General features: G+C 32.9%; 1 protein-coding gene across 1 annotated transcript in view; it reads left to right on the top strand.

Moving 5' to 3' along the window:
* LOC114343069 (uncharacterized) overlaps window positions 1-9,940 on the top strand; it is a 452,597-nt gene extending 442,657 nt beyond the window's left edge. The window contains exon 12 of the mRNA XM_050652913.1: window positions 9,671-9,940. Coding sequence (XP_050508870.1) covers window positions 9,671-9,760 — 90 coding nt within the window. The 3' untranslated portion in view covers window positions 9,761-9,940. The remainder of the gene's footprint in view (window positions 1-9,670) is intronic.
* The last annotated feature ends 4,318 nt before the right edge of the window (window positions 9,941-14,258 follow it).

Here is a 14,258-nt window from a genome sequence, read left to right as displayed (position 1 = left end):
CGTTCCTCTATGGTGACAGATTTTGGCCCTCCTTGGCTGACTGGACGCTTTACTGCGCTACGGCAACTTCCCTCCTTCATCTCTATAGCTTCTGTGCTAAAACCATCTTCTAAACCCCTGATCCACTGGCAGTTTTGCTCCTCCACTTTTCACCTAACATTCACAAGCTTACTCTTATCGTCCCTATACTCCTGAAAGGGAGGTTCCTTCACCCTGAAGAGGCATAAGCCTAAACAAGGTATAAATAACAAGTTCCATTCCATTATTAGTGTTTTATAGACGGCCGCTTTAATTTTCTAGGTAGTTTTGAAGTCAAATGTCTTCTCAAGTCATATTAACACTTGTTGGCAAGCACTATTCCTCTTTTAAATTCTTCGCTGACACTGTTATCTCTAGACAACATCGAGCCTAGGTATATGAAGGTGGACACCTTCCAGTTTTAAATCGTCAATTATTATTTTTCTAGGTATCTGGTTGATTGACCTAGTAGAACACATATATTTTTAGTGCATTTATATTTAGTCACATTCTCTGTGCAGATGTCCTTAACGACCGAAATGCATCAATCAAAGACTCTGTGGACCTAACTATGGTCAAGTCGATGTCATCTGCATATCCAACAATTTGTACAAATTTGTTCCTTTGTTCATTTTCTAGAGTAAGGTTAAATAAAAGACACGATAGTTCATAACTTTATCTTAGTCCATTTTTGCAATGGAAGGTCCTGAAAGTTCGTTCTGGTTTCTGACCATGGTCGCTGCTTCTGAGAGTGTAAATTCAGTTAATTGTACAAGATGAAGTGGTATTTGGAATTCCAATATAGTCGTAGATTTCGTGCAGATTCGTGCAAATATTATAAGAATTGTGCATTTAATTATAGAGGCATATAATTTGGACCACATTATACTACACGTATAAAGGTTCAAAATTAGATACGAGACCATCTCAGATTTTACCTTTTACAAAAATGGCAGGATTTCAAATTGGCGACGATACATATGTGATTAATAGCACCATAACTTTTAAACGAAAAGTCCGACTTCAACCAAATTTGGTATATGGGTTCCTTTTTTGATGTGTAAGATCGAGCTCCTGAACCGGAAGAATCGGTTTACCAGAAGTTGTGTTTTTCCTGATTTTTTATGTAAAAATATGTTGTTTTTTTTTTCAATTCTTTCACCCTGGATATATTAATTTTTCAAAAAGGTAATACTGGCATTGAATAGAGTGTAAAGATATTTTTAGGAAGTATTTTGAACTTTTTAGTTATGTTAATTACCTCGTAATAAATGCATAACGTATCTTCACGTGGACCTCTGTGCGGCAGATTTGTGCAAGTGTTATAGGAATTATTGTGCATTTAATGGTAGAAGCATATAATTTGGACCACGTATACTACACATACAAAGGTTCAAATTTAGATATGATAACCCGGTCTATATAGACATTTCAAATAACAAAAATTGCCGGAGAGCCAAATTTTGGTGGAGAGCTAGGGTATACCATAACAAATAAAGTTTAAAAAGTCCCCATCGATCCCACGTGTGCTTCAAAAGTTATTCGGGGTCAAAGGTCAAAATTTGAGATTTTTTGGATTTTTTTCGAAAACGGTAAGTTTTATCAAAAAAAACCTTAAACCAAAGTTGTAGATCTTAAAATTCTCTACAAAAATAGTCCTTACTAGTGTTGCCAGGTCCGATTTGTTTTTAGTCGGTACATAAGCAAAAACAAATCGGGATTTAGGGTTGTAGATCGGGACAAATGAACAATAGCCCAGTAAATGGCCGTTTTGGAGTGTAATTTTCAGAGTCAACTCCGAATTGCATGAAAATCTGGTTTTAGGTTCTACTTACTGTCTACTTCAAAGTTGAACTTGTACCGTTGGTTGCTTTTACTTGGGGGGTGACAGTTACAGTTACCCCTTATCGAGGGTAAAAAACGCGCGTTTAAAGTAAGTCCCAAAATGGATCAACTGACTAACTCTAAAAAAACTTTTGTTCTATATAATTTTTAAACTAAGTCAATACTTTTCGAGCAATTGTATCGAAAAAAATATTTATTAGCAAAAATGTAGCATTAAAAAAAGCAAAAAAAATGGTTAATGTTCAGAAAGTCTATAAAACTAGTAAAAGCAAAGTTGTAGCTCATCAAAAATACGTTCCTATTGGTCAAATTACAAATCGAATTTTTCAACTTGAAATAACCAAAAAATTAAGCAATTTTCGGGCAAAACCTATTAAAATTTTTTAAAGTGTTTAAAAAATATTTAATTTTGTTTTATATAAAAGTCTCTAGCATTAAAACTAAGCCAGTTACGCTAAAAATAAAGTTGGTTCCTTTTTTCGTAAAAAAATCGTGAAAATCTCCCCCTATTTAACACCGTAAATAAAATTAATCGTTACCGCTTTACCATTTACTTTATATGTGTATTGTTTATACGATCTGTAAGGTTTACCAGTTGGGAGTGCTTAGTTTTGAAAAAATTTTATTTTATAGCAAAACAAATTTTCCTAAAATATTGGAAAATGCCCTTTTTTCAAAATAACTTAAAAAGTATTAGGGATACTAAAAATCTCAAGGAATAAAAAGTAGGTAGGTCTTGCTTTTATAAATATTATAGATTCATTTTGTTTTTCTGTAAGACAAAAAGTGGTTAAAATATGGCTGTTCATATTTTGCATACACTCGTGATTAGTGACTCGTTCAGGCCCTTTCAATCATGTAAAAAATACATAAGTAAAATAAATTGTTTGTAAAGCGTTAACGGATAATTTCATTTGGCGGGCTAAGTAGGGGGAGATTTTCACGATTTTTTTTTCCAAAAAAATGGAGTCAACTTGATTTTGAGCATAGCTCGCTTAGTTTTGATGCTAGAAACTTATTTAAAACGTAAAAATAAAGCTTTAATAAAAATGGTTTAATTGGTTTTTCCCGAAAAGTGCTTTATTTCTTGGTTATTTCACGTTGAAATATTTGATTTGTAATTTGAAGAATAAAAACGTATTTTTCATGAGCCACAACTTTGCTTTTGCTGGGTCTATAGACTTTACGAGTTTAAAATTTTTTTCATTTTTTTATATTATGCTACATTTTTGCTAACAATATTTTTTTCGATCAAATACTTACTTTTGAGTTATTTGTGAAAATCGCCTGAAAACGTGATTTTTTGTTCGAAAAAATAAACATTTTCAATCGTAAATAACTCGAAAAGTATTAACTAAGTTAAAATTGTATAGAACTAAAATTTCTTAGAATTAGTCAATTTATCCATCTTTTGACTTATTTTAAACGCGCGGTTTTTCACCCCCAACTAGGGGTGACTGTCACCCCCCGAGTAAAAGCAACAAACGGCACAAGCCGTCCAAATTTTTATGCAATTCAGAGTTGATCCTGAAAATTACACGGTATCGCCGTATTTACCGTTCATTTACTGGACTACAAGGTGTTTCTATAATCTGTATTTTTTAATCCTACATAATAATAATAATCAGACGAAATTACAAAAAAAAATCTTAGATTAAGTGAATTATTTATTTTTTATTAAAATTATATTTTTCATTCGATTTTGCCGCTTTTAGGAGTTCCTTGTTCTTATAACATAGTTATAAAATTCACTTCAAGTCCTCCTGAAATTGGTTTTCGTGGGTGAAAATCGGGACATTTAATGTCCCGATCACGTACAAATCGGTACGCGTCCCCAGATCCCTGAAAATCGGGACGTCCCGCGCAAATCGGGACACCTGGTAACGCTAGTCCTTACTATTTTTTTCCTACGAGTTGCCATTCCTGAGATATCGCGATTCAAAGAGTCACATTATACATGATATGCACACGTTTCCACACCACCTGTGAGGTAGTGTACTCGGCGCGTTTTTTTACCGTGGTTTCCCCTGTAGGCCTACTCCACTAACTGTTTTGACAATTTTAGGATAATTTAAGGAAACAATACTGGTCAAGTTCTAGATATTACCTTATTATTGATATTGATTATTGATATTGCTATTGATTATTAGGTTAACTATTGTTTTGATTTCTTTAGATATTTTAATCCGATTCATATTCTTGAAAGTCTACTTTAACAGTCAAGTCTTCTTCGATTTCATCTTCTTCCTGTTCCTCTTGCTGGATGTTCAAAAATTGTTCAAATGTGACCGAGTCATTGGTCTCTTCATTAAAATCACAGGAGTCTTCCTCTGTTGTACTAAACTGGAAATTTGAGCAAGACTGACCTTGGCAGTTGGTACACACTAGAGAACACAGCAACCCGACTTTTTTACATCCACATTTGGCACTTCAACCTTTTTTGCAATTGCAAAAAATAGTGTTAAGGAGTTTTTCTGGAGCAGGTGGGAGTAAGGTTTTAATCGGTTCCAGAGTATTATCTATTAAATTCCAATCCCAGTCTTCTTCATTGCCTAGCCATGTTTGAACTTGATAATATACTCGATACAAATGTTGAAAAGCAGATGCTGATGTTGGAGGAAGACATGATAGTTGTACTTGTTTCTTGTTTCGCGTATTTTTTACAAAAGTTAAGTATCGGTATTTATCAAGACAAATAATTTTTTTTGGAGCTCCATAAACCGCAAGAAGAAAGCTGAAAGGAGGCTGAAATGTTAACTGACAAATTAACAGCTGCGAATATTGAAGTGAAACAAGCTAAAAATGACGCAGATGTCCTTATAATTGAGACAGCAATTGAAAAATTTAAGGCAACAAACACAACAATTGTAGTTGGTGAAGGTGTTGATTTGTTGGTACTGATTACTGCAAGGACTCCAGTAGATAAAGTTATTTATTTTCTGAAACCTGGAAGGGCTCAACAGCGAACAGAGATATATTCTTCGAATAGTTTATCGGCTTATCCCAAATGCCAAAAGTACATTTTATTTTTACATGCGATAACCGGCTGCGACACTACGTCCGCAATGTACAGAAGGGGCAAAACGTCAGTACTTAAATTATTCGAAAAAAAAAGATTTGACTGACTGCTGTAAAGTTTTTACAGAACTTGATTCTACACCGCAAACAATAATTACGGAAGGAATTCGTTTTCTTCTTGCGGTTTATGGAGCTCCAACAAAAATTGTTTGTCTTGATAAATACCGACACTTAACTTTTGTAAAAAATACGCGAAACATGAAACAAGTACAACTATCATGTCTTCCTCCAACATCAGCATCTGCTTTTCAACATTTGTATCGAGTATATTATCAAGTTCAAACATGGCTAGGCAATGAACTGAATCCAGAAGACTGGGGTTGGAAATTAATAGATAATACTCTGGAACCGATTAAAACCTTACTCCCACCTGCTCCAGAAAAACTCCTTAACACTATTTTTTGCAATTGCAAAAAAGGTTGTAGTGCCAAATGTGGATGTAAAAAGTCGGGTTGCTGTGTTCTCTAGTGTGTACCAACTGCCAAGGTCAGTCTTGCTCAAATGTCCAGTTTAGTACAACAGAGAAGACTCCTGTGATGTTAATGAAGAGACCAATGACTCAGTCACATTTGAACAATTTCTGAACATCCAGCAAGAGGAAGAGGAAGAAGATGAAATCGAAGAAGACTTGACTGTAGACGTAGACTTTCAAAAATATGAATCTGATTAAAATATCTAAAGAAATCAAAACAATAGTTAACCTAATAATCAATAGCAATATCAATAATCAATATCAATAATAAGGTAATATCTAGAACTTGACCGGTATTGTTTCCTTAAATTATCCTAAAATTGTCAAAACAGTTAGTGGAGTAGGCCTACAGGGGAAACCACGGTAAAAAAACGCGTCGAGTACACTACCTCACAGGTGGTGTGAAAACGTGTGCAAATCATGTATAATGTGACTCTTTGAATCGCGATATCTCAGGAATGGCAACTCTTAGGAAAAAAATAGTAAGGACTATTTTTGTAGAGAATTTTAAGATCTACAACTTTGGTTTAAGGTTTTTTTTTGATAAAACTTACCGTTTTCGAAAAAATCCAAAAAATCTTAAAATTTGACCTTTGACCCCGAATAACTTTTAACGCACACATGGGATCGATGGGGACTTTTTAAACTTTATTTGTTAAGGTATACCCCAGCTCTCCACCAAAATTTGGCTCTCCGGCAATTTTTGTTATTTACCAAGCATTTTGATGTCTAAGTTGATCGGATTATGAGGCCATCTCAGATTTTGCCTTTTACAAAAATGGCGGGCATTCAAAATGGCGACTCTACATATGTGACTAATAGAACGATAACTTTTGAACGAAAAATCCGATTTTAACTTAACATATCGGTTCTTTTTTTAATGTAGGTACAAAATCGAGCTCTTAAACCGGAAGAATCGGTTCACCATAAGTTGTGTTTTTCCTGATTTTTTATGTAAAAATATGTTGTTTATTTTTTCAATTCTTTCGCCCTGTATATATTAATTTTTCAAATAGGTAATACCGACGTTGAAAAAAGCGTAAAAATATTTTTAAGGAAATATTTTAAACTCTTTAGTTATATTAATTTACACATAACTTATCTCCACATGTAGGTACCTATGTGCGGCAGATTCGTGCAAATAATAATATATGAATTGTTGTGCATTTGATGGTAGACGCATATAATTTGGACCACAGATACTACACATAAAACGATTCAAATTTAAATATGGGGCCACCTCAGATTTTGTCTTTTACAAAAATGGCGGGCATTCAAAATGAATCTGACGCCCATAGGTACATGTGAACATATGCATTTATTAGATGGTAATTAACATAACTAAAAAGTTCAAAATATTTCCTAAAAACTATTTTTACACTCTTTTCAACAGCGGTATTACCTTTTTGCAAAATTAATACATACAGGGTAAAACAATTGAAAAAGAAACAACATATTTTTTCATAAAAAACAGTAAAACCACAACTTCTGGTAAACCGATTCTTCCGGTTCAAGACCTTGATCTTATTTATCAATGGCCAATGGCTTGATGCCAAATTTGGCTGAAATCGGACTTTTTGTTCAAAAGTTATCGTGCAATTGGTCATATATGTATAGTCGCCATTTTGAGTGTCCGCCATTTTTGTAAAAGGAACACAAACTGAGATGGCCTCATATCTAAATTTGAACCTTTATATAATATGTGTAGTATATGTGGCCCAAATTATATGCTTCTACCATTAAATGCACAATCATTCGTATAATATTTGCACGAATCTGCCTCACATAGGTACATGTGAAAATAGGTTATACATTTATTAAATGGTAATTGACATAACTAAAAAGTTCAAAATATTGCCTAAAAAATATTTTTACGCTCTTTTCAATGGGGGTATTAACTTTTTGAAAAATTATTACGTACAGGGTGAAAGGATATAAAAAACAATATATTTTTACATAAAAACCAGGAAAAACACAACTTGGAATTGGTAAACCGATTCTTCCCGCTCAAGACTTCGATCTTATACATCAAAAAAGGAACCTATCCTATCAAAAAAGGAACCTCGTCATTTTGAATGCCCGCCATTTTTGTAAACGGTCAAATCTGAGATGGCCTCGTATCTAAATTTGAACCTTTGTATGTGTAGTATATGTGGTCCAAATTATATACTTACTTCTATCATTAAATGCACAATTGTTTCACATATCGGCTGCACTAACGTTTATATTCACGGTTTGAAATCCACCGAACTCATAAGTTTTTTTAAGAATCTGCCTCGCTGTAGAGATTTTGTCCCCTCCACCTTTTTATTAGATAAATAGAGATTTTTCCCCTTCAGCGTAGGAGAGCATTCTTTGGTACAATACGTTTTGAAGACTTTGGTTCATAACAAGCTGTGATGCTACTGATAAAGATTATCTTGGTACTGGGGGTTGTTACCCCCGATGATGGGGTTGATTAAGTTGAAAACACTATTTACCAGACATATATTTATTTGGAACACTAAATACGCCAGTAACTAGTTGGTGGACAAAGTCTATGATCTAACCCCGTCGATGTCTGCATAATGAATCCAATCCTTCTTTACTTTCTCCGTATATATAAATAAACCGTAATTGTTTTGTGATGATTGACGACACCCGAATGCAGTGGCGTAACAAAATCCGTCGGGGCCCCCCGCAGAATTGGAAATGGGGCCTGCTTTAAAAAATTACTAAATGCGGCATGTGTAACAAGAACTTATATGTGGTATAGTCCAGCAAATGAACGTGAAATACGGCGATACTGAGTAATTTCCCATGTCACCACCGAAGTGGTCCAGTCACTATTTTTCGAGTTATTTACTAGTGAAAATGTTCAACATTGATCAACAAAAAAAACATAAGTATTCGTAAGTAGCAATCGAATATTTCAACGTGAAATAACCTAAAAATAAAGCACTTTTCGGGGAAAACTCATTAAAACTTTTACACACACTTTCACACTTTACCTCGTTCAGCCTAACCTTCAGCACAAAGCTAAAAACATTTTTCTCGTAGCAATGGAGATATTTGTTTGAAACTAAAAACATTTGAACTGCAAATATTTAAATTTATATTATTTTAAATTCTCGAGAGGGCTCTCTGGATCCACCTTTGCTAATACTTTAAGTTATCTATTTTGAAAAAAAAAGCTTTTTCTAAAATAAAAAAACCTTTTTACTATAAAACCAATTTTTTTAAATAAGAACTTCTAACCGACCCAACTTAGGGGAAGATTTTCACGTTTTTTTTTTTAGCAAAAAAGGGACAAACTTTATTTTTGAAGCTTAGTTTTGATGCTAGAAGCTTACTATAAAATGCTACAGAAAAATAAAAATAAAGCTCTTTTTTAAACATTAATAAAAAGTTTCAATGAGTTTTTCCCGAAAAGTGCTTCGTTTTTTGGTTATTTCACATTGAAATATTCGAATTGAAATTTTCTAATTCGTCGTGACGCTGATAGTTACACTCCAAAACTGTCATTTACTGGGCTATTCATGTACTGTTTATGACAAATTACATTTTTCATCTTTATTGGTATAGAATAAAATAGAAAGAAAATTAATAACGACTACATTATTACAATATTACATAGTGTTATTCTATGAGATGAACAACTTTCTTAGTGTACTATTATCAGCGAATTATCTACAATTTTCTTAATACATACAATACATACGTGCGATACATTGTATCTGTCTGATGGGCAACTTCATTTTCAATAATGCATTGCTTAAAAGATGTTGCGTAGATATGTGTGCACAAAATAAAATAATATAACAATAACAGATTTTTACATATTATATTAGACGACAAGATGGGGCTTCTGACATATTGGGGCCTTCCGCAAGCTTCATGCTGCGGAGACCTCTGTTACGCCCCTGCCCGAATGTGACCGTGAATTACTAATAATATTAGAATCGCTGACTTTGGAGTTTTCAAAACGAGTGGCCTACATTGCAACATCAATGTCACCTATTTATTTAATGTAAACAATACATGTAGACAATGTTTGTTTAAGATTTTTAAAAATTAAATCGATATGGAAAACTCTTATTTTTTGATGCTAATATAAATCCTGTACAAGATTATGAATATGGTGATGAATTTCTTCTAAGTTTTTCACCTAGCGTTCTTAACTATTGATGACTATTCATCTTCATATATTTCGGTTTATTTAGCTTTAGTTAGTATGTATTTGATTAAATTGGTTTTTTAAATAGTTATGTGTTTCAGGCCCTTCAATCACTAATGGACATTAACAGCTCTAGGACGCCTACCATAACTTCAACTCTGCCTAGAACAGTGACAGCGACTCGTTTTTGACCTAGTTAAATTTAGTAATTCTGAAGAACTGGTATATTTATAAAATTTGTAATTGTTATGATGACTTAATAGGTGTTACCGTCTCATTAGTAAGTGTTTCTTATCTACTGTTTTTTGAAGAATATTTTTATTGTACAAAGATTAATTTTAACTTTTGCAAACAGGGTGTTTTATAATAAAATGCTGTAGGGAATATTGCAATTTTTTTTATTAGGCCTGAATTATATTTTTAAATAAATTAAGAGTGCCTTTATAGAATGAACTTATTGACTTAAGTAGAAATTTACTTAAATTCTCAAAAAGAATTTTCAGCTTGTTATTAATTTGGATTAGTTACTTTAATACATAATGTTTGATCTTCTAAACGAAGAAATAATTAACATTCTTTTCTTGCTTTATGTTGTTTGTTTTTAGGATTCTGCACAATTTTATATTTTTATTCTTAGTTATTTATTCTTAATGATTCTTTTCCTTACTAAGTTGGTTTTAATTTAATTTAAGTGATTGTTTATATTTATTTTATAATGAAGTAGTTTGAGTATTTTCGATGTCTTCCATATGATTTTGTTTAATTGAAGCCAAACTTCTGCACTGGCGTTGTATTATTTTTCTCTGCAGTAAAATTCTGAAGTGATCGTCACAATATGTGATAGTGATCGTCACGACTCGACGTAGTTGGAAGAGCCATTTACGCGTAGAGGGGAGTCCATCATACAACTTGTAAACTTTTTTAATTTTAGTAAAATCTATAACAAAAATATTAAATAGTTTATGTACTTTAAAATGTACAAAAAATTGTAAAATCACTAAATAATCTTTGTAAATGGATGATTGTAAAAAATCGTAAAACAAAAAAAAATAAATAATGAAATTACTTTATTCAATTTTAAGAATATTATTTTAAAATTTATAAATACAGAAAACATAATGTGAAGATTCGCGCTGGTCTACAGTACTGCCCACCGTACCACTTTTTCTTAATTGGTTAAAAAAGGTTTTAGTCTGATTCTTGTAAAGAAATAAATTTTCTAAATATAACCCTAAAATCAAGTTTATTTATTAGATACAAGTACAGAGAATCGTATACAACCTTACTGCAATCTACCATCAACAACACTGAAAAGTAAAAAAAAGTTTAGTGACAAAAATTAAACAATCCAGGACGGGAGTAGAAAATTATTAATTAAAAATAATGAATCTATACTTCAGGATAAATCTTTCATATATGAGCTATTATAGCAAGCTTCTTGAGTAATGCTAACTAGATCGGCATCCCAATTATGAAGAAAATAAGTTGAGCGTTTACATGGAGTGGTGCCACCTTGTCGACCAAATGGTGGTAGAAAGGACAAAGCAATTTAATAGTTTATTGAGAGAAGACTTAGAAAGAATAATAAACAAAATATTAAGATATGGTGGAAATAAATAGAGAAAATAAAAAAAATATACTTTCTTGGGAACTATAATTACAAAGAAGTTTGGGACTTCTACTGGCACTTGCTAAATTATTCGATAAAATGTCTGTGCAAAGCGATAACACCGACGCAGTGAAACAACGCAGAAATCGTCTTACTCCACAAGAAGGGAGATATCAGCGACCTTAGAAACTACCGACCCATTAGCTTGTTGTCACAAGTATAAATATAAGCTTTTACAAGAATTATTACCAACAGACTAGGAAGTAAGTTGGATTTCTATCAGCCAAAAGAGCAAGCAGGTTTTAGAGCAGGATACGGCACAAATGATCATTTACAAGAATTTAATAGAAAAGAGTGTTGAATATTACAAGCCATTAGTCCTAATATTTGTTGACTACGAAAAAGCTTTTGACACCATGTCATCAAAAAATGTTAAAAGCCTTAACAGAGTGTCGTATAGATCATCGCTTTATAAACATGATTAAATACATCTATCAAAATGCGACAGCAAGCGTGAAACTGGCAGAGAAAAACACCAGCGCATTTAAAATAAAACGCGGAGTGCGACAGGGAGACACAATTTCGCCAAAATTGTTTACATCATTATTTGAGCATATGTTTAAGAACGCAAATCTGAGTGAAAAAGGAATTAATATCAACGGAGAAATACTTAGTCATTTGAGATTCGCTGACGATATTGTTCTTTTTGCTGACAGCATCGATGATGCAGTATCGCAACTGGAGAAACTATACCTAGCCTCCTTACAAGTTGAATTAAAAATCAGCCATACAAAAACGCAAATCATGACAAATATTGTGTTAAGCGAAAAGATTTCAGTATATGGCATGCCTATTGAAGAAACCACCTCTTATAAGTACTTAGGGCATGAGATAAGCATAGGAAGAGATAATCAAACGTGCTAACTAAGCCGCCGCATAGGACTCACTTGGAAAGCTGAGCAGCTATGTCCTAAGTCAAAACTGCCTATGTGTCTCAAAAGAAAAGTCTTTGATCAGTGTGTGTTGCCAGTACTTACCTATGGTGCAGAAACTTTAACAATAACCAAGAAAGTAAGAAATAAAATTTTTGTTGCCCAAAGAGCCATGAAACTCTCAATGTTAGGCATTCCTCGTCGGGATCGAATTACGAACAGGGAGATAAGACGGAGAACAGGAGTTACGGATGCCATAGAAAGAATTATGACCCTAAAGTGGAACATGGCTGGACACAAAGCTAGAATGTCGGATAACAGATGGACACAGCGAACAATACACTGGAGACCAAGACAAGAAGCATATCGAAGTAGAGGTCGTCCGCCAACCAGATGGTCTGATGACATCAAACGAATCGACAGAAACTGGATGCAGACAGCACAGGACAGAAATGCATGGAGAAGACTGAGGGAGACCTATATCCAGCCGTGGATAGATCCGGGTTGAATGATGATGATAATTATGATAATTACAAAAAGTAACGATTATACTGCAGAAATAATAAGAGTGAACATCGAAAAACACGTGCCAACTTCGTGAAAATGAAAAAGATTTTATGCCGCAAAGACATGACATTGGCCCTCAGAATAAGGCTAATTACATGTTATGTACACAGTGTTCTTTACTATGGAGCTGACTCATGGAGATTACATAGAAATGCAATAAATTGGTTTAACGCGTTTGTGAAACAAGTTACGCTCAAAATAAAGTTAGTCCTTTTTTGTTTTGGTAAAAAAATCGAGAAAATCACCCCCTAATTTAGAAGAGTGTCAATAATTTCATAAGTATATAGAGTTATAGTCTGTTCTTTAACGGTAAAATATTGCAAAACCTTTAAATTTTAAAGAACCGCTTGGATTGACATGAAATTTGGCATGCACATAGCTAATAAGTCAAAGGAAAAAGTGATATTGTGCCGATATGTGCTTTTGCCCTGGGGGTGCTTTTCACCCCCTCTTGGCGGTGACAAAATATTCGTCCAAAGTAAGTCAGGAAATGGATAAACTGGCTAATTTTAAGTAACTTTTGTTCCATAAAGTTTTTTCACTAAGTCAATACTTTTCGAGTTATTTGGCAGTGAATATGTTCATTTTTTCAACAAAATAACCACGCTTTTAGACGGTTTTTCGCAAATAACTCAAATAGTAAGTACTTTGCCGAAAAAACATTCTTAGCAAAAATATAGCCTGTAAAAAAATTTTAAAAATGGTGTATATATCACTTCTCTATACCTAGTAGAAGCAGAGTTATAGCTAATGACAAATAGGTTCATATTCGTCAAATTCCAAATGGAATACTTTCACGTGAAATAACCAAAAATGAAGCAAATTTTGGGAAAATCATTACAACTTAATTAAAGTGTTTAAAAAAAGCTTCATTTTGTTTTATAAAAAAAATTTCTAGCATCAAAAGTAAACAAGTTACGCTCAAAATAAAGTTAGTCCTTTTTTGTTTTGGTAAAAAAATCGAGAAAATCACCACCTAATTAGTATCTTAAATGAACTTAATCGTTACGACTTCACAAGTTTCTTGACTCGTGTGTGTATTGTTTATATGATCTGTAAGTTTCATCGGTTCCAAGTCCTTATTATTGAAAGGGCTGTAGTTAAAAGGGGTTGAACGAGTCACTGATCACGAATGTATGCAAATTTAGAAACACCAAATCTTAATCAATTTTTGTCTAACAGAAAAACAAAAAAATACATGATATTCAGAAAAGCAATTCTGACTTTTTTTGGTTTTCGAGATTTTTGGTATCTCTAACAATTTTTAAGTTATTTTAAACAAAAGCATATTTTTCAAAATTAAAATTTTTAAAAATTTTACTTTGAAACCAAATTTTTTCAAAAATAAGCACTTTGAATCTATGAAACTTACAGATCATATAAACACAACATAAGTAAAATAATTTGTGGAGCGGTAAGGATTAATTTCATTTAAGTTGCTAATTAGGGGGTGGTCTTCCCGATTTTTTGTCAAAACAAAAGGGACCAACTTTATTTTGAGTGTAAATTGCTTAAATTTAAAGCTAGAAACTTTTTGTAAAAACAGAAATAAAGATTTTTTTAAACACTTTAAAAAAGTTA

This window comes from Diabrotica virgifera, chromosome 6 (assembly GCF_917563875.1).
Source record: "Diabrotica virgifera virgifera chromosome 6, PGI_DIABVI_V3a".
NCBI lineage: Eukaryota > Metazoa > Arthropoda > Insecta > Coleoptera > Chrysomelidae > Diabrotica > Diabrotica virgifera.
This window is presented reverse-complemented; position numbering and strand designations above follow the sequence as displayed.